Here is a 21,344-nt window from a genome sequence, read left to right on the forward strand (position 1 = left end):
ATAGCAACTAAGAAAGGAAAAGAAAGACTCAGGATCATTTAGTTCTCTGTGCGGCGTGATCTCGGCTTGGTCTGATGTAGATTATACAGCCTGACTGTGGTTGGGAGGAAGGATCTCTGATAGCGCTCCTTCTCACACTTGGGGTGAAGCATTCGGTCACTGAAAATACTTCCGTGTGCTATCACGGTCTCATACATGGGATGGGAGTTGCTCACCAGCATGGAGCTAACCATGGACAGTATCCTTCTGTCACCCACCACCTGTACTGGGTCCAGGGGGCTCCCCAGGACAGAGCTGGCCCTCCTGATCAAGTTATCGAGCCTATTCCTATCCCTGGCTGGTATGCTACTCCCCTGGCAGGCCACTCCGAAGAAGATGGCTGATACTACCACAGAGTTGAAAAAGGCCCAAAGACGGTGATGTGGACACAAAAGACGGAGATCCCTAAAAAAGTGGTTACCCACGGACCTCGTAGACTATAATGGGGGCTGCTGGGCGTCTGTCCAGTTTCAATATAAAACTGGCGAAGAGAAAAGTCTTCATTGCAGGACTTTTCTCACCAACAATTTTAGGCGTAACATGTAGTGGAGTCTCCTATGAAGACTCAAACACAGATGTGAACCTAGCCTAACGCTGCATTTGCCACTTTTTTTCCAAAGTGGATACGGCTTAGCTAGAATAGTTTATAGTCCAAGTCTCCACCAGCTACTAGTTGGGGTAAATCTGAGTTTCTGGTGTATGGAGGGCCATGTACCTATTAATAAATCAGCATAGACTGGCTTACAAAATGCATATACCATACCCCTTTGTGGGACCCTATAGACCCATCTGATTTATGTGCTCGAAACTTTCCACAGGAGATGTGATGGGAGTCTTATTAAGCTAAAATCAGTATAGATTAGAACCAATTTCTTCCCTTTAAAATTTGATCAATCCTATCGCGATATCCAGATACTGAATTAGTCTGGGTGTAGTATATGCTGGTATTTGGGTGGATCCCATCACAACTCAAAGCGGAGGTGCGACTTCCCTATGATCGAATATCTGTGCTATGATTGGTTCTTACTGCCTGGTCATGGATATATATATACATCTATACTGCACATGTAATAACAGAGAAGAGAAAGCCGTCATACAAGATGCTGCAGCTCAGTGTAGTGTTACTGTGCTTAGCTCACTGGTCGCTCACTCAGGCGTCACCAATATGGGTAAGTCAGTCTCTGAGCTGTCAGAAGGAGGGGTGGACCGACCTGTTCTCAGTGCTCACCTAACTATGTCTCTATTCCTCTATTCTCTTGCAGACAGTACAGGGTACAACTGGTAAGTAAAACTTCTTTGCATCAGATTTACTGCTTAACCCTTATTCCATGTTTCTTTTTTTGCTATATCTATATATGTATCTACGCATACTATCACTATACGTTTTATCTTCATACTTATTGTTTGCATGTTGATATTGCAATCTTCGTGCTTCTCTCTCTATAGACAGTACTGTGCAAAAACATTAGGCAGCTATAATAAAATACTACGAAGGCTAAGTTCACATCTGCACCAGAATCTCCGTCGTTCGGACTGCGTGTCTGCCATTCTCTCTGGTGGAGTCTCCGATGCGCAGTTGGGAATTTAGCCTTGGAACGCATTTACAAATAGAAGGGTTAATAGTTAATTTTTTTCCCAATTACCGTATATACTTGAGTATAAGCCGACCCGAATATAAGCCGAGGCCCCTAATTTTATCACAAAAAACTGGGAAAACTTATTGACTCGAGTATAACCCGAGGGGGGGAAATGCAGCAGCTTCTGGAAAATTTCAAAAAATAGAATGGTCGGAGTTTTTGGGTGCAGTAGTTGCTGGGGAAGGGGAGGGGGTGTTTTGGTTGTCTGTCTGCCCCTTCCCTGAGCTTGAGGACTGGGTTTTTTCTCCCCACTTGGATTTCAGCCTGGCTGAATATAGGGGATCTGCAGTGCTCCTATTAACCCCTTCCTGATGGAACAGGAGCACTGCAGATCCCCTATATTCAGTAGACCGGGCACTGTCAGACACAGGGATACCTAATGTGTATGTGTGTCACAGTCATTTTATACTTTTGTATGTATTCTAGGGAAAGGAGGGATTTAGAACTTTAAAAAAAAAATGTTTTAAAGCTTCTTTTTTTCCCCACTATTTTATGGGAGATTCTATACATTGATATTGCGGCTGGTCATAGACCATAAAAAATAAAAAAAAATATATAAAATATATATATATATATATATATATATATATATATATATATAAAAATATATATATATATTTTTTTTTATCTTCTTTTTGCTGACTCGAGTATAAGCTGAGGGGGGCTTTTTCAGCACAAAAACTGTGCTGAAAAATTCGGCTTATACTCGAGTACACATATATATATATATATATATATATATATATATATATTTAAATTAAATTAATCAACACAGAAATCCCATCAATAGTTGGTGTCACCTTGGTATCAATTCTTCTCAGTAGAGTTGAAGGTAATTTTTAGAGGAACTCAGCTGGAAGGTTCTTCCAAACATCTTGGAGAACTCAGCACAGATCTTCTGTAGATGTAGGCTTGCTCCAATCCATCTGTGTCTTCATGTCACCCCAGACAGACTGGATGATGTTGCGATCCAGTCTCTGTAGGGGGCCGTATCATGACTTACAGCATTTCTCCTCCGAAGGAAAAAGGTCACCCCAAATATTGATGGCATTTATATTTCTCTTTTCTTCATTCACTTAATTTTGTTAATTGACAAAAATAAACGATTAACCCTTCTATTTCTGAAAGCATTCTTACTTTGCAGTATTTTGTCCACATGTGCCTAAAACGTTTGTACAAATATGACTGCTTGTAAGTGAAGAATGCTGACACATAGGATACACTGTACACACAGAATATACGACCATTTGAGACCAAACTAGTCATGTCTCCGCTTTGTTCTTATGACCTTTTTTCTTTCCCATCAGCCCCTGACCCTGATGATGACGAGAGGTCAATGAGTGAAACATTTAAGGAAGCCAACAAAGGTGAGTTTAATGCAATATTACACTAAAGAAATCGCTGCTTTTTCACCTATTCCTGGTATTTTTATACCTTACAAAATACATCAGGATTAGGGGGTTGTTGATATTGGCACGGTGTATCTGCATTTCGAGAGGGGAGACGTCCTCACCAATCTGATATGGATGACTTATTCTATGGATAAAACATTTCTATCAAAGTCCTAGAAAACCCCTTTAACCCCTCGCCATCATCAAGTGTGCTTTTATGGCCGATGTTGGCACTATACAAGAGCTGTATATACCGTAGAGACCCAACCGCACTGCCCACAGAGTCCTCTCTGATCATGGGCAATAATCCTTCCAATGCCTCAGTCACATTGTGTAACATAACAGGATTGCTGTCTACTGGAACGAGATCTGGGGGCAGCGTCCTGTAGTGAACGGATATGTCAATATACTGCAATATATTAGTATATGGTGATTGTTGCAGTGGGAAAAAATATAATTGACCAAATATCACTTTTCTGGCTGTTTCGCCTCCTACAATTTTGGGTAGTCCTTGCACCAGAAGCTGGAACTTACATCAGTTAGGCCCAGTTCACATCTGCGTTCCGGCCATTCCGTTCCCCTCTCTACATGAAAAATGCGGAGAGAAAAGTCCTGCAAGCAACACTTTTTTGGAAACTGAGCAGAAACCACACAGACCCCATAACAGTCTATGGGGTCCACGCAGCGCCGCACCTCCCATGAGGCAACCTGAAGCGACCGCTTCAGGCGGCACTATGCCAGGGCCACGGGGATGGCGGCATTTTTACTGACCTAAGCTGTCCTGGACTGGCTTAGGGTCACCGTCACTGAGCGGTGGATTGGGGAGGCCGCTGGAGCAGCGCTAATCCAGTGGCCGCCCCTCACGCTCAGGCAGAGAGCAGGTCCTCTCCCTGCCTGCTCTCTGCCTGCTAAAGACACTCGCTACACTCAACCCCGCCCCCTCCGCTCATCCCCGCCCCCTCCGCTCCACCCCCTCCGTTCTGCCCAGCCCCACCCCCTCTGCCCCGCCCCCTCCTCCGGGGGAGGGGGGCGGCTTTCTGACGTCCGCCTCAGGCGGCAGAAAGCCATGGTTCACCCCTGGGTTCACGGGTTTTCTAAAGTAACCACTTTTCTATGCGGATTAGTTTCCTTTTGGGGGGTCCCCATGCAGACTCCTGGAAGGGGATGTGACCCGGGCCTTAGACTTCAGCCATTATGTACACCAGTGGTCTGGCACAGTTATTGTAATATTAGTAGAGCTGTGAAAGTCCCGTCCCCCCTGCCAAACCCCCTTTTCAAAAGTGGCATGAGTGATGTAAAATAGAATTTTTGTCACAAATATTTCTCTCCTACATTCTATACCATAAACTGGAATTAGATGTTTGATGAATTCTCCCCTGTTATTTCTATGGGAGAAAGTTGTGGGCATGCTTGTGCAGACACAGGGTGGAGGTGAGCTGTGATCTACACCTTATGTGAATAGTGGATCCTGTGATATCTATATAGAGGTGTTACTTATCAATATACTCCTGCCTGTCATGATAATAAAAAGTGATCTCTGTAGAACAGGAAGTGTCAGATATTATGGGGATCAGTGGGCAAAATGGAAAATTCAAGATGTCAGGATTGTATATAAATCAATAGTGAAGATGAAGGCAACAAACTTTTATACTGTATACACGTCACTAAAGGAAAGTACATTGGTCTTTATCTATTTTTATCAGTCTTTATTTCTTGCTTCTCTCACAGACAATGAAGTCTATGGATGGGAGGGGGAGAAGGTGGGAGAGGGAATTAAATGAATTATTTCTGTCAGGAGAAGTCTAGATAGTAATTCCTGATAAGGCAGCTGTTTCCTGACAGAAGGCTGTCTCTCTATAGTGTGGAGGGCTCTCTTATTTCTCTGATATCTCTTTGCTTCGAGGAAATCTCCTTTACCTCAACTCTCCTATCGCCATAGACTTCTATTGCACAGATTTGATCAATGGCAGAATGAGAAGGCTGCCAGAAGAAGGCTGGGTAGTAATTCCTGAAAAGTCAGCTGTGTTATGAAAGAGATCTGTCTCTCTATAGAGTGGAGGGCTCTCTTATTTCTCTGGTATCTCTTTGCTTCAAGGAAATCTCCTTTACTTCAACTCTCCTATCTCCATAGACTTGTATTGCACAGATTTGCTGTGTTGTGAAAGAGATCTGTCTCTCTATAGAGTGGAGGGCTCTCTTATTTCTCTGATGTCTCTTTCCCTCGAGGAAATCTCCTCTTCTAAAACCCCTTCTCCATAGACTTCTATTGTACAGAGTTGATCAATGGCAGAATGAGAAGGCTGAATAGTAATTCCTGGTAACCCGGTTATGCTGTGAGAGAGAACTGTCACTCCATAGACCTCTATTTTACAGATTTTATCAGTAGCAGAATGAGAAGGCTGGATAGTAATTCCTGATAACTCAGCTGTGTTGTGAAAGAGAACTGTCACTCCATAGATCTCTATTTTACAGATTTGATCAGTAGCAGAATGAGAAGGCTGGATAGTAATTCCTGGAAACCCGGCTATATTGTGAAAGAGAACTGATACACCATAGACTTCTATTGTAAAAATTTGATTAATAGCAGAATTAGGCTAATTATTTATTTAATAAAAAATATTGCAAAGTTATCTTCACCAGAACTATAAATTCGTGCATACAAAATATTAAAGAATTTCGGTAGTGATTTTTACATGAAAACTTAAACAATGAGATATTTTCTGATAGGACAAATTCCTCAAATATCACTTTAAAGGAAATTTCTTTTCTCCTCTCAGACATCGAAGTCTTCCTTGAGGATGGTGACATTAACGTTCAACGCTCCCGTAGTCTGTTGCGATGTACGGGATGCTTGTGGAAAAAATCTGCAAATGGAATAGTTGAAGTCCCGTATGTTGTTTCTGCCGAGTACAGTAAGTGATCCCTATTGTATATGTGACCATACAAGAGTCTACAGAATTTAGTAAATATTTTACGCCTGAAAAACGTAACTTTTTTTTCTATTTCCAGCTGATTTTGAAAATGTAATGTTCGATGTGGCTATGAAGGAATTTGAGTCGATGACCTGTATAAAGTTTGTGAACAGAACCACGGAAAGCGATTACATCAGTATACAGTCTGGAGCACAGTATGACAATTCATTATTTCATCCTTGGTTGCTTCTTTCATCTTTATCTTCAATAGCTGTTGGATGAATGCGTGTTTGGCCAACAGCTATTCCTTCTGTCAACCTCCATACACATGCACGCTCGGTTTGGCTGAGTGTACATGTATTCTCAATGGGGGATGGAGAGTAAACTGCTTCCTAACACGTTTGGCGGTTGTATATCTTCTATAAGATCAAAACAATCATCAGGCTTTGTATGCCAGTCTTTATATCCCCTGCCCCATGATGAGGTAGCTGCATACTCTAGAATCTAGAGGATGCAGCTACCTCATCATACCAAACATTAAACTGGTACCCCTACTATTGTGCCGGGTTTTGCCATCCAGAAAAGAAGGGCCTGGTGTTTCATTAACCCCTTACTACCTTTACCTAATAAATTGGGCCAGCTCAACAAATTTTTTTACAAGTAATGCAGTTACTCTGTGCCATCTAGAGTCTAGATGGCTTTGCACATAGGTAAAAATCTATGCCAGCTTCAAGTATTGTAAATGATGATGAATGTGGTGTGGTTGATGTCCCTGATGATGTCATTGGCATTAAATAGTTGGAAATAGCTGATTTGTGACTATTTTATGCCAAAAAATGGGTGTAAGAACAATTAATTCCCCCCAACTTGACTATTCCTTCCAACCACGTCATCTGATGGGAGGTCCCTATACTCATAGGATTCCCAAACCATCTTTGGCTAACTTTGCTTTCTTCGTATGGGTCCACGTGTAGCACGGAGTAACTGCATTACTTGTAAAAAATTTTGTTGAGCTGGCCCAATTTATTAGGTAAAGGCAGTAAGGGGTTAATGAAACACCAGGCCCTTCTTTTCTGGACGGCAAAACCTGGCACAATAGTAGGGGTACCAGTTTAATCCATGCCATGTAGCCCAGAGGGCTGTGACATGCCCTCCTATGTGAGCTTCATGATGACCCTTTTTTGTGAGTTGGACCAGCAATGTCCTGACCACATCCCTTTTTTGGGACATGACCAGCACATAAAGTGCACATAAGGTGACTGATAAGGCAGATTGAAGAGCATAGAGAATAAAGGGTGAAAATATAAATTTTGCTATGCCGACCATTGTCTAATTGCGGACGGAATACAAGCGCTAGTGTGAACCAACCCTTACATGTTACCAAATAGATTTTTCCTGGCCTGCAGCGAGGCCGGAAACCAAATCCCTTGCCAAATTGCTCTAGAAAACTATAGCCATAAGGCGAAACAAGTTTACACATTTGAGCTTGGAAAGTGTATTATAAAACAGATTTTAGCACAAAAAAGGGGCAGTAAATAAAAACAAATGACTAGTATTAATAAAAAATATCAAAAAATAGTCATGGCATATAACATAGCAAAAAATATTGCCACATCACCATAAATCGCACATCACTAAGTCCGTGGCTCAAAAATACACACGGTATTATGGGGCTTATTTACTGATAGGTTATTGACACTTTGTTCTTTTTTAGGTGTTGGTCATATATTGGGAGGATTGGAGGAAAACAGGTAGTCAGCATTGGTATGCCGGCCTGTATACAATACAAGTACATACAACATGAACTCCTGCACGCACTGGGCTTCTACCATGAGCATAACAGGAGAGACCGAGACAATTATATCAATGTCTTATGGAAAAATATTGGTAAACGTGAGTATTTGATAACTTTCCATTACCTCGTATCAATCACTCTTATATAACATTTTATTGACATATAGAATTTAGGAATTGTGTCTGAGGCCTCTGCTGTACCTCCACATGCTTATAATTGAAGATGGAGCCATATCTAGGTTGAACTTTCTATACGGACTACAGAAAAAAATCCCAACTGCATCGGAATCTTTGGAACTGGCGGTAATGGAATCAGTGGTAATGGATACAAAGAGTTGGAGTTGATGGAGGTGGTGAAAGACCAGTCCTACTAAGGATACAGAGAATTACAGACTGTAACCCAGTTTCATTTCCTAATCAGATCTGTGTTTTCTCCTCCAACAGATGATCAAAAATATTTTGAACTTGATAACGGGAATACCCTAAACCTCCCTTACGGATACAACTCTGTCATGCATTTACGCTCGTAAGTACATGGGAAAGGCAGGACATAAAATTTGCAGATGGGTGTAGGGTCCGACATGCAGAAGGGATTGTGTACTCTGTAATCACACATTGAACTATGCTATGATGACTTGATAATTATATTGAGTAGGTATACACTGTCTACCAATAAGTATATGGACGCCTGTGGTAGAATACAAAAACCACATTTATTCCTAGTGAATGGTTGGTATTCCCCAGCAGATGCTTCCTTACGGATGGGATTGAGCGACACAATACTCCCGGATGCCTGGTGACACTCCTGGTGTATGGGAGCCATCGGTTGGGTGCGGTTTCTCTGGCCAGCACTCGTTGGTCTCTATCCCCCAGTTTCGGGGGTCTGCCTACTCGGGGCACATTATTCCGACATCTTCCACTTCGTAATCACATAGGCCACTGTCGATTTTGGGTAATTCCGTTCGCTTGCTATGTCCCTTAAGGATCGACCATTTCTGCGGTGCCCCACAATTACCCCTTTCTCGAAATCGGACAACTCTGCACTTCGTGGCATCTTGCATGCGACTAATGGCAATGCTGTTTCCTATTTAATAGCAGAAGGCGTGACGTACATCAGAACCGCAGATATCTTCATTTGCATGGGGGTCCAAATACTTATTGTTAGACAGTGTAGTACTGTGCAAAAGTTTTAGGCAAGTATGGGGGGAACACTGTAAAGTAGTAATGCTAATAGTTCGTTGGTGGCAACTAAAATTAAGTTAATGAGCAAAAGAGAAATCTAAATCCCATCAATATTTGGTGTGACCTTTGCCCTTTGCCTTCCATCACTTCTTCTCAGTACTTGCAGACAGCTTTTGAAGGATCTCGGCAGGGAGGTTGTTCCCGCCATCTTGAAGAATTAAGCACAGATCTTCTGTGGATGTAGGCTTACTCCAATCCTTCTATATCTTCATATAATCCCAGACAGACTGAATGATGTTGAGATCAGGGCTATATCCGTGGGGGGCCATATCATTACTTCCAGGACTCCTCCTCCAAATGGCAAAGGTCACACCAAATATTGATGGGATTGAGATTTTCCTTTTGTCTATTCACTTCATTTTGTTAATTGTAATTGACATAACACTTTTATTTTTGAAACTATTCTTACTTTTTTTTGCAGCATTTTTTCCATAACTGCCTAAAACATTTGCACAGTACTGTACATGAGAACTATTTCCCGTTTTTTTTTTTTTTTTTTACAAATATTATATTAAAACAATTATAAAACAACTTTTCAGAACTGTACCGATGAATATAAGACATTTTTTAATATAACTTACTAAAAAAATATATTTCCTTCTTCACCTTTTAAATAGAAGTCTATGGAGTGGGGAAGAAAGGCAAACACACTTCAGTTGCTGACTCTAATGAAAACAACATGAAGGTCATTTTTTTTTAACTTTTCTGCATGGAGGACTTTTCTTCAAGAAAAGTAAACAAACATGACGGAAGAAAGTGTCCGCCATGTTGTTTACATTAGAGTCAATGAGAATGAGCACAGATGAGAGGCTTTGTCTGTCTCCATTACACTGTTAATGTTCGTTGCTGCCATCCTATGACGGATAACTGCAATGGATGTTAATAACGATAGTGGCCGAAATCCATTATCTAACAGCAGCCTCCTCTGCCCCCTCACATCTCCATAGACTTCTGTGTATGAGGCGACTGCAAAGATGGATTCTATATAAAAAAAACATTCTGAGTGACGATAAGGAGGAAGAAAGCAGCTTCAGAAGTGGAGAAGGAAATAGATCTCCTTAATAAGATATATTACAAGTTTCTTATATTCGCCTGTACTGTTGATACATGGTATTATAATCGGGGGTACGCTTTAAATACACAACAGTACACAGCTTTATCATGGGTCTGTCAATGACTTTCTTAAGATATGCTGCATAAAGTCAAGGATAATTTTGCTACATCAGTATTATCAGATAAATGACTCAAACTTATGAAGTTTTATAAGCCATAATGTCTACAAAGTGCAACATAGACAGACGTTATATAGAAGAGATTCCATGATACGCTACTTCTTACTAACCAGGTCTGCCTCCTGTAGGTATGAGTACAGCAAAATAAGTGGACAGCCGTCAATGGTCGCTAAATCTGACCCTAATATGCCTCTTGGATACCATGTAGGAATGGATAATCTAGATGTGATGAAGGTCAATTATGCCTATAAGTGCAGTAAGTGCTGAACCTTATCCTGATGTCATACATGTCTGACTTTGCATCCCCGTCTTGGGTTGCACTTATCAATTTGTCATCAAGGAGGACCATTCATCCCCTCCAAATCCTTGCATCCTTTTGTAATTTTTTTCTCTAGCCCTTCCATTTTTAAGGAATCAATGCTGTCAGCCTCCCCAACCACTAGGCTAACTGGGCATTGTACTGTCAGGTGGAAGTTTCTGGGATGGTACACAGACAGACAGGGCCCACCCACCTGACAGTAGGGAGCCCAATTAGCATATTGGGTACTGGAATTAACAGAAATGATTGCTTAAAGGGATTCTACCATTAAAATCTAATTTTTTGTAGATCACACCTAGGAATAACCTTAAGAAAGGTTATTCTTCTCCTACCTTTAGATGTCTTCTCCGTACCACCGTTCGGTAGAAATCCTGGTTTTCATCTGTATGCAAATGAGTTCTCTCACAGCACTGGGGGCAGGCCCCAGCGCTCAAACAGCACTGGGAGTGTCCCCAATGCTACAAGAGAAATCTCAAGTTCCGCCTCCATCTTCTTCAGAAATGGGCTCTCTGCATGTGTTCTTCACCATGGAATTAATATAATAATGTAAAGCACCATGGGATTAATGGTGCTATATAAATAAACAATAATAATAATCTCCCACTAGCCCAGGAACAATTTAGAATTAGAAGTAGAGCCTGTAGAAAATGTGTAGCACATGTCACATAATGGCTATGGAAGTAGTGTTACTTCTTATGTACACACATGTGGCAGCTTATTCTAAAACTTAATGAAAAGGTTAGGTATATTGGTCATGTATCTATCTATCTATCTATCTATCTATCTATCTATCTATCTATCTATCTATCTATCATCTATGTCACCATTCTAACACACCATTCTTATACATGTCATTTTTGTAGATTTTGAGAAAAATAACTTGGAATTCTTATACAAATGTGGTTGTTGGATGGGAAATGCTCCAAGTGCACCAAGTAGGATGGGAGATGGGGAAGGCCAACTCCCACTGCACAGGGTGGTGCAGGCAGGAGATGGTAGGGGTCTGAGTGGCAAATGATGACACATAATGTATTTATTTCAGATTTGTGCAGAAGAAAGTTTTTGGACACAGGATCTTTTATCTATAACTCAACCTCATCAGACCCCGACGGATCCAACTGCCTTTATCTCATCCAAACTGGCAATAAGGTATTTATTATATATTTACAAGCATAAATCACGTACTGGATATGATACAGGACAGCACAGGACTCCTAAGATCATAGCTCACTGTGGGTCTCCTAGCTGGGTTCGGGCTGGGAATTGCAGGCAATATATGGACCAGATTTTCGGACTGTATTTGCCTATGTGTATGGCACCTTAAAGGGGCTGTCTGACCCTAAATTGATTTTTCATACTGATGATCTATCCAGAGGAAAAAAATTCATTAGTTTTCATTGGCATACCCTGACAGAAGCGTGCACCATGTCCAAGAACTGCGTGGCAAAACAGCACAAAGTTTGCATCGAGTGCTGCTGATGTGCGGCACGTTCCTGTGCTGGCCATGGACCTGTAGCATTTGCAGTGATAACATTTTTTTTTTACTTTTTAATTGTTTTGCAAAATACAAATATATTTTAATATACTAATTTATTTCGGCATTGCTGAAAGAATAGACCCATCACTTTTTATTTTTTCCTATTGAAGAAGCTGTAGGATGGCTTGTTTTTTGCATGATGAACGATCTTGACTTTTCAGGATCGATTTTGAAATCCGATTTCCGATCATTTTTCTTTTGAACCCGATATCGATCCCAATTCTGATCCCAGTGCAAGTCAATGGGATTTTTTTACTAATCGGAGATCGGATTTTAAAAACGATCCTATTCACTGTCTTCAGAGCACCGTATGTGCCCCCACCTCCTAGGCTAGTGTTACTGATGCTGAGAGTAGGCGGGGCTTGTTGTGGCTATAGTACCCGCCCTTCTTCCTAGGTCTGTAACAGTAACCTGGGAGCTAGGGGCATGCACTGACTGAGAAGAGGCAAGAAAAGAACAGACGGGTAGTGGCAGCGGTAAGTGGACTTGTCTATCGACTCTTTATTGTATACTCAGCTCTGCTACATCTGAGATGTAGATCTCAGATGTAGCAGAACTGAGTATAGGAATGAATAGATGCCACTGGCACACAGCCAGTGCCGATGTCCGGCGCTTAACCCCCTGCGCGCTGGCTACGTCCATTCATTCTTACGGCATAGCAAGTAGGAAACAGAAGAGTAGATAACATCTACTCTTCTGTTTCCTCCCTGCTATGCCATAGGAATGAATGGACGCAGCCGGCGCGCAGGGGGTTAAGCGCCGGATGCCGGCACAGGCTGTGTACCAGCGGCATCCATTCATTCCTAGCATTGTTCACTTTTCCCACAATGCTTGGCCAGTAGCAAAGCATTGTGGAAAATAACCTCCGACCTTAATCCTGCCTAAAACGATCGGGATCGGAATTCTGATCGAGATCGTGAAATTTACTCGATCGCCGATCGGAATCCGATCTTTTCCGATCCCGATCGCTCAACCCTACTGATGGAGTGAGCTCAGTACAAAGACAGACTTGCAACACAGGTATTGCTCTAAATATAATAGGAAATCTGCAAAAACTGGCTTAAATGGCTGTGTAGGGGGTGATCTTGAATAGTTAGGTCCAGGCCCTGATCTGAAGCTCATTTAGAGGCTGTGGAGGAATTGGAGACCTCTCAAACATTATATTGCTTATATGGCCAATGTATAACACAAGTGCAGTGTGAACAATGCCTTACCTCTCTTCCATTCCAGGTCCTCTTGAAACTCAGTGACATCAATGTTCCATCCTCTCCTGACTGTAATGATGCCTACATTAAAGTCTATGATGGATCCAGCAGATCATCGCGTGTCCTGCTGAACAAGACGTGCACCAACGTACCAATCCCCCCTCTGATATCCTCCGGATGCTATATGCTGATTGAGATTGTGAATAATAATATATCTGTTGAGAGCACATTTAATGCTACATACGAAAAAGGTAATTGGTCAAATCCACCTAAATAAATGACTGCACTGGTATAAGATGTATCCTCATCGCTCACTGAGATGCAATATGGTGGCCAGGGAAGAACTATGCAGCTGGAGCTCTTTTTTTCCTTTTACGAGACTGTTACCTACTGGATTACTGCAGCAGATATTGGCTAGTTTTCACTTACCCACCTCTGTTCTTGGCCACGGCCTCCTCCACTTTGCCTTTAGCCTCCAGGGGGCGCTACACATGGTGTCGATGCTGAACAAATTCTAAACATCAGGGCCACACGGTGGCTCAGTGGTTAGCACTGCAGCCTTGCAGCGCTGGAGTCCTGGTGTTCAAATCCTGCCAAGAGCAAAAAACCATCTGCAAGGAGTTTGTATGTTCTCCCTGTGTTTGCATGGACTTCCATCCCGTATTCCAAAGACATACTAGGGGTGTCAGTAAAGAAGGCATTATAATATGTAGGGGGGTCAGCACAAGGCATGTTATACCATCTGGTTCCAGTAAAAAGGGACATTATACTGTGTTGGGCCCAGTCTCTAGCTCCCCCCGATGGTGATTTATGCTTGTACAATGTTCGTCTATTGACCACACATCACTTTCTTTTTGCCTAGTGAGATACGGAGGAACCTTTTTGAAGGATAATGGGGTGGTGACATCTCATGGATTTCCTAATATTATTCCCAGGAATGCAGATGTTATCAATACTATCATAGCCCCTGAAGGATATAAGGTAACTGCTCACAGTCCTATTGTTTTCAGTATGATGTACAACTGCTTTGAGGAATGCATATTTTTATATACTGATTGAATTGGGTTGACATTAAAGGGATTTTCTCGGACTTTCATACTGATAACCTATCCTTAGCGTTATTATTATAGATATATATATCAATATGTAATCAATGGGGGCCCAAGATCCGTCATCTATACAGATCAATCTGAGGAGGACACAGCACTCACAAGCCCCCATCTATCCTAGGGATAGGTCTTCCATGTGTGTACCTAGAAAACCTTTTTTTTGTGGTTTCTGGAACTACTTAGGATAGTAAGATTGGTGGGGGTCTGATTCTCAGCATCCCTGCTAATTGAAGGATCCCCTTCATTGTTTACCAGGCACGGCACCATACATCGGGAATCAGAAATTTCTGGGGTTCACCACACATGAACTATTATTATACTCTGGGGTCTTTTCAGATAATATAATGATCGGAGGCTCAGGGGAGGTAAAAAACATAAAAACCAGTGGCACTTATAGACATGGGATATGTCATTATTAGAGATGAGCGAACACTAAATTGTCCGAGGTTCAAAATCCGCTTCGAACAGCCGCACACTGTTCGACTGTTCGAACGGATTTCGAACCCCATTATAGTCTATGGGGGGAAATGCTCGTTTCAGAGGTGCGCAAAATGCGATAAAATTATACTTACCAAGTCCATGAGTGACGGTCGGGCTGGATTCTCCTTGAAGTCTTCTCCCGGCGCAGCGCCCCTGTGGCGTCTTCCGACTGGAATTCACTCTGAGTAGGCATCAGGGCCTAGGCAGAGCCGACTGCACATGCGAGGGCATGTCGGCGCATGCGCAGTCGGCTCTGCCTAGGCCGGATGCCTAGGCAGAGTGAATTCCAGCTGGAAGACGCCGCGGGGACGCTGCACGGAGAAGACTTCTAAAGGTAAGAGAAGAGCCAGCGTTGCTTGGCAGAATGTATAGCATTCTGCCAATCAACACTGGTTCTGCATCGAACCTTAAACTTCGAACAGCTAGTAGTGTTCGATCGAGTACGAGTATTTCGAATACCGTAGTATTCGATTGAACACCTACTCGATCGAACACTACTCGCTCATCTCTAGTCATTATGCGTTGTGACACCAGCCTGACCCAGGTGACATCTGTAATATCACTAAAGAGGACTGAAGTAAGTATGTCTGTTCACTTCCTTTGGGCCTCAGATCATTATAATCTGGGGTCTAAAGAGATATATAATAATAGCAGTTTCAGCTTGGACGTACTAGGTTCAAACACAACTGCCAGGCAAACCTTGCGAAACTAATCGCACATGGTTCACCCAACCAATCTGTTTACCTTACTTACCCCCGCTCCGGCTCACTGCTGCCTCCGCTTCCCTTTCTGCCCTCCAGGGGGCCCTATATCATATCACTGTCAGCAGGGAGTACAGCGGCATGGTAAATATATGAATATAATATAATAATATATTAATTATATATCATTTTTTTTTATTGTGGGCACGGATGGCTTTACAACAGGATCATTTTGGTCACTAAACTCTATGGTCCATAAGGACCTTTGGGTGGTTTTGTGTCCCAAATTGGCAGGTTCCCTTTAAGTCTAAACATTACATCACTTATATCCTTATGAATAGTACAATGTCCACACCATTCCTAGACTCACGTGTGCATCTTTTCATTTCCAGGTGTGTCTAACCTTCCGTTACCTTTGGATACATACCTCATCGGGGTGCACCGTAGAGTATCTGACTATTAGAGATGGAGCATCAGACACATCCCCGATCCTGAACACATACTGTGGATATTATGTTCCTCCACCTCCTCCGATTACGTCTTCTGGAAATATAGTGGTCATACATCTTCACACTAGGCCTGAGGCTTCTAACAATGGATTCTATGTAGAGTACGACTTTAGTAAGTGTTTCCCATATGTGTAGAACCAACATGTGCAATTACTAAAAGATTTTAATAGAAACGGTCATATGTAATGGTTGTGCCATTGTGACACCGCTTTCATAGAGTAGCTGCTGGGTGATCGGCTGATCAACCTTCTGGAACCCAGTGTGATTCGCCAAGGGTTTTCCCTGCAGCAGCCACTACAGGAGAAATTTAGTATTACATGTCAGACATTCAGATAAATGGCCATCCATTTAATACAAAGACAGAATGAGTCCTCCAGAATAGGAGCTGCTCTTACAGAATGACTCTCCATGCTCAGTGGGGGAGCCACCTTTATGATATCCATGTACTCTAACCAGTATATGAACTGGGGTTGTTTTGATGAGACCAAACCAGCTACATCAGAATTTGTAGGACGCACATACTGATGACCCATCCTTAGGATATGTCATAAATATCTGATTTGTGGGGATCCTACAGCCAGGATCCCCACAGATGAGTTACTTGAAGAAGCTGTGGACTCTTCCCTGTGCCAATAATGACATGTTCATCAGTCACATGGTACAGAAGTAGCTCAGTCCTATTCAAGCGAAAGGGGCTGAGCTGCAATAACAAGCACAGCCCATATGCTGCAATCGCTTCACCAGCTGATCTGTGGGGATACAAAATGTTGGACCACCATTGATCACATAATGATGACCTATCCCTAAGCATAAGTCATCAACAAATAAGTGCCAAAAACCCTTTAAGACCCTTTACAGCTTTCAAATGATGGTCAAACGATCATTGCTACGGATCTGAAGGACATTTCCGTTACTTTGATTCTTGTATCTCAGCCATATGGGGAGATCGTGTAAAATGAAAAAATGGAAACAGACGCCGAGCGCCAATATAGTGTAGTATATTGTTGATACTGTAAGAATTATTTAAGTAGGTCTCTTACCTTTTGATGTTGTGAATAGTCACAACATCATAATGGCATGAATAATTCAATTCGATGACGGGCAGCAGCTTTTTCCCATACACTATGAAATAGCGTAAACCAATAGTGAGGAAGTTCCTGAAGGTAACCCAAGCAGGAATGGAGGGGTAGAGAGTAGGCGCGCACAACCGAACAGTTGTTTCAACAGTTTATTAGACACAACGCGTTTCGGGCAGAGCCCTTTCTCAAGTGCAATACAAACAGTGTAGTATCGCTATACATCAAGAAAGACTGCTACACGATTTGTATTGCACTTAAGAAAGGGCTCTGCCCAAAACGCGTTGTGCCTAATAAACTGTTGAAGAGTGATCAAGAAGCCTTTCGGTTGTGCGTGCTTACTCCCTACTCCTCCATTTCTGCTTGGGTTACCTTCAGGAACTTCCCCAATATGGGGAGATCGAACTCGGTTACCAAATAGATTCTTAGAAAAAGCTACTTAACTGCATTACCTATGACTCCCCCCTTCATATTCCATGTGATATAATCAAGCTGACAATGTGTATCCTCTCTTGCAGTGCCGACCAACTCTTCAGCATCGCCACTGGAAAATCTTGTGTCTTATCCTGATGAAGCACATATATGGAGTTGGCTGAAAAGTGTAAAACATCAGGATTTAGCTGATTTGAGGCTAAAAGAGTCCCTTTCATAATAATTCTGGAGAACTCCTCCTCTCCTTCTGAATTCTCTCCCCATACCACCCGACTGCTTTACTTCTCCCCTTTACTTGCTCCCTGCCTCCAACAACGTGAATGAGGCTCATTGTAGAACTTTGCTTCCTCCCCTCCTTCAACAAACTAAACCCTCTATAGTGCCCCTAGCCTTCCAATGATTCCCACCACAGTGATGCCAAGTGGTCCCAACCAGCTGTGCCATGGTAGCTTGGGGCAGACCTGGGATTTTTTGGAATTAAGCACTGTCCCTCTGTCTATACCAAGCTTTATTTTATTTAATAAAATTACATTTTCTTTTTCATCTCATGTGTCTGTCATGTTAATATTGAGAAAGGTGCCTGGTATAGGTTGGGCTCACACTATGTCATGGTATGATTGTACAGGGCACCTCTTTTTTCAGCACAATTTAGGAGATTGATCTACGTCAGTTTGCTGATGGGAGTAAATGTAGCACCTCTTTGCCGCACGATTCTTTCTTGTGCCAATAATGCACCACATTGTTTGTTCTGCGCCTTACTCACTACTTTTTGCAAAGAGGGAGGAGTAGGGTAGAGGAAAAGGCAGAGCAGAATAGGGATGCCTGGACTCGACAAATGTACAGTATGTTAGCACACATCAGTTCATGAGGGAAACCCACCAACACAGTTGAAGCTCTTTTGTAGCCAACAATGAGCTAAATTCCTCCAGGCCGATGTGCAGGACTAATCTACAACTACCAGAAATGTTTAGGGGGTTACACCAGATACTGAAAGCAAAGGATCACATACTTTTGCTAATTACAGTTATGTGATATTGGATGTGATATTGGATCCCGTTTAATTCTATAAATAAATAACCAAGCCTAATATTTTGACTTCTTTGATGTAATTCTTTTTATCTACTTTTATTGTGTGAATATCTATGTAGTTGTAAGTTAAATTCATACCTTTCCGTGATCAAGCAGGGGTCACCCCTTTAATCTCCACATATCCAGCTAAAACTTTAGACTTTAAAACAAGCCACATGGGTTGTTAGTGTCTGCAAAACATCAAGAAATTACGAAAGAAGTTGGAGATAGATAGATAGAAGACAGTATGGCTTCAGGATCTGACTACTCTGAGTTTATTTGTAGTCTGTCACTAGGGAGATACCTTTTTCCGGCACAGGAGCTGTAGAGATAAAAGTAGAAGTAGCCATTGCATGATTTTAAAAATGTTTGACTGTTTCTATATCTACTACTCAATCTAATAACGGAAATGTCTATGAGGGGTACAGAGGTACCTGTCACACCAAGGCCCGGGTGCTGGAAGGAGCCCAAAGAAACCTATGTCACCTAAGAAGACACCAGTATTATAAATGGCACATGGTAGGTTGGGTCCTGTTACAGCCAAGAAAAAGGATATAGGATGGCACTGCTAAATGCACAAATGAAAGTCCCGACAAACTGGAGGTAAGTATGAGGAATATAACCTTATGTATACAAAGCTGTGGGGGTGCTCAACAACCGAAAAAAGACTGTTAGAAAAATAGAGCAAATGCAGAAAAATGAGGAAGGGCACTCACGCTTGTCTTCATAAAATGCTTCTTTTATTAAGGTAACATATTTCTTTAAAAACAAGTAGTGCAGGGGGGGAATAGAGCATATATAGGCATGTAGTCCTGTTACAGATTTTGAATTGGAGTCCAGGAGCTTTGAGTAACAGTAACCAGCGCCAGATGCAAAGATAGATAGACTTTTCTGAATTTGGGGTCTAAGTTATTACCACCAGAAACTGTACAAGAAATAAACATTCTACGAACTGATATCAAAACCAGGAATAGCAGCTGAACTGACATTCCTGACACCTGGTTTGTCTGAAGATTATAAATAAGTTTCACTATTACCAGTGGTCCAGATCCTAAATACTAACACATGTATGGGCAGCTATTTCTTCAGTTGTCCAAATCCTGAGCCCCAATTCATATCTGCACATGGGTTTCCATTTGGGGAGTTCGCTTGGGGACCCCCAAATGGAAACCTAATCTGCATAAAAAAGCAGTTAGCTTTGGAAACCCGCGGACCCCATAGACTATAATGGGATCTGTCTGGTTTCCGCATGAAAAATGTGGAGAGAAAAGTGCTGCATTTTTTATGCAGAGAGGGGAACGGAATAACCTGAATGCAGGGATCTAGGCGCTGAATGTCAGAGCATTATCAGTAAAAGATGCTTGCACTATTCCATTTCAACGAGGCTCTCAAGCCTCGAGAATAACATTTGAATCCAAATGACCAGGTTATCTTGTTTTTGCCCCTATGACCCCTGAGCAGTGGTGTAACAATTTACTGAAAAGACCACAGAGTATAATAATTGTTTATGGGTGTCCACAGTGGGACATAATACTGCATACAGGGGACACTATTGGGGATAATACTGTGTGCAGGAGCCACTATTGGGGATTATACTGTGTGCAGGGGCCACTATGGGGGATAATACTGTGTGCAGGGGCCACTATGGGGGATAATACTGTGTGGAGGGGCCACTATGGGACATAATACTGTGTGCAGGGGCCACTATGGGGTATAATACTGTGTGCAGGGGCCACTATGGGGTATAATACTGTGTGCAGGAGCCACTATGGGGGATAATACTGTGTGCAGGAGCCACTATTGGGGATTATACTGTGTGCAGGGGCCACTATGGGGGATAATACTGTGTGGAGGGGCCACTACGGGGAATAATACTGTGTGGAGGGGCCACTATGGGGCATAATACTGTGTGCAGGGGCCACTAAGGGACATAATACTGTGTGCAGGGGCCACTGTTGGGGATAATACTGTGTGCAGGAGCCACTATGGGGATAATACTGTGTGCAGAGGCCACTATGGGGTATAATACTGTGTGCAGGAGCCACTATGGGGATAATACTGTGTGCAGGGGCCACTATGGGGGATAATACTGTGTGCAGGAGCCACTATGGGGATAATACTGTGTGCAGGGGCCACTATGGGGGATAATACTGAGTGCAGGGGCCACTATGAGGGATAATACTTTGTGAAGGGGCCACTATGGGGCATAATACAGCGTGCAGGAATGCGTAGGAGGGGTCGGTCGAGGTCGTCGGTGGGTGGGGGGGCATTTCAAAAGTTTGCCACAGGGCCCCGCCATTCCTAGTTACGCCACTGCCCCTGAGGATTCTTATTTTTGGATGAAACATGTCGGGAGGGGGGCACTAGATTGATGTTTTTACGAATATACCCTAATGGTTAAAAACAGGCAGTCATGAGGTTTTTTAAAAAAAAAAAAAAAAAAAAATGTGTGAGCAGATAAATAGTTAATACAAGTTAATACAGTTTTAGATACAAAATACAGCCATGTTCTGAAACTCATATGAATAAAGTTACATTGACAAAAAAAAAATCTTGTCTTTACACCAGTAGTTGAAACACTGTGTAATCAATAAAGTTTTATTTAAAAAAAAAAAAAAGGTCTGTGATTGGTTGATGTTATGAGCCGCTGTCAGCGCATGT

The 21,344-nt window shown here is 42.3% G+C and overlaps 1 protein-coding gene across 1 annotated transcript; it reads left to right on the forward strand.

Moving 5' to 3' along the window:
• Positions 1 to 2,857: 2,857 nt before the first annotated feature.
• LOC142198572 (astacin-like metalloendopeptidase) lies at positions 2,858 to 17,835 on the forward strand. The gene is made up of 13 exons (XM_075269603.1): positions 2,858 to 2,867; positions 2,984 to 3,043; positions 5,845 to 5,979; positions 6,077 to 6,194; positions 7,694 to 7,872; positions 8,218 to 8,299; positions 10,376 to 10,503; positions 11,430 to 11,501; positions 11,609 to 11,715; positions 13,334 to 13,559; positions 14,171 to 14,289; positions 15,991 to 16,219; positions 17,702 to 17,835. The coding sequence occupies exons 1-13, from the start codon at positions 2,858 to 2,860 to the stop codon at positions 17,833 to 17,835; spliced, it is 1,599 nt and encodes a 532-aa protein (XP_075125704.1).
• Positions 17,836 to 21,344: the final 3,509 nt, after the last annotated feature.

This window comes from Leptodactylus fuscus, chromosome 3, assembly GCF_031893055.1.
Source record: "Leptodactylus fuscus isolate aLepFus1 chromosome 3, aLepFus1.hap2, whole genome shotgun sequence".
Lineage (NCBI taxonomy): Eukaryota > Metazoa > Chordata > Amphibia > Anura > Leptodactylidae > Leptodactylus > Leptodactylus fuscus.

Bases quoted from the DNA above. Each gene is read 5' to 3' on its own strand.
- LOC142198572 (XM_075269603.1), top strand. The intron at 10,504-11,429 runs GTAAGTGCTGAA...TCATTTTTGTAG, and splicing joins CAATTATGCCTATAAGTGCA to ATTTTGAGAAAAATAACTTG. The intron at 16,220-17,701 runs GTAAGTGTTTCC...CCTCTCTTGCAG, and splicing joins CTATGTAGAGTACGACTTTA to TGCCGACCAACTCTTCAGCA.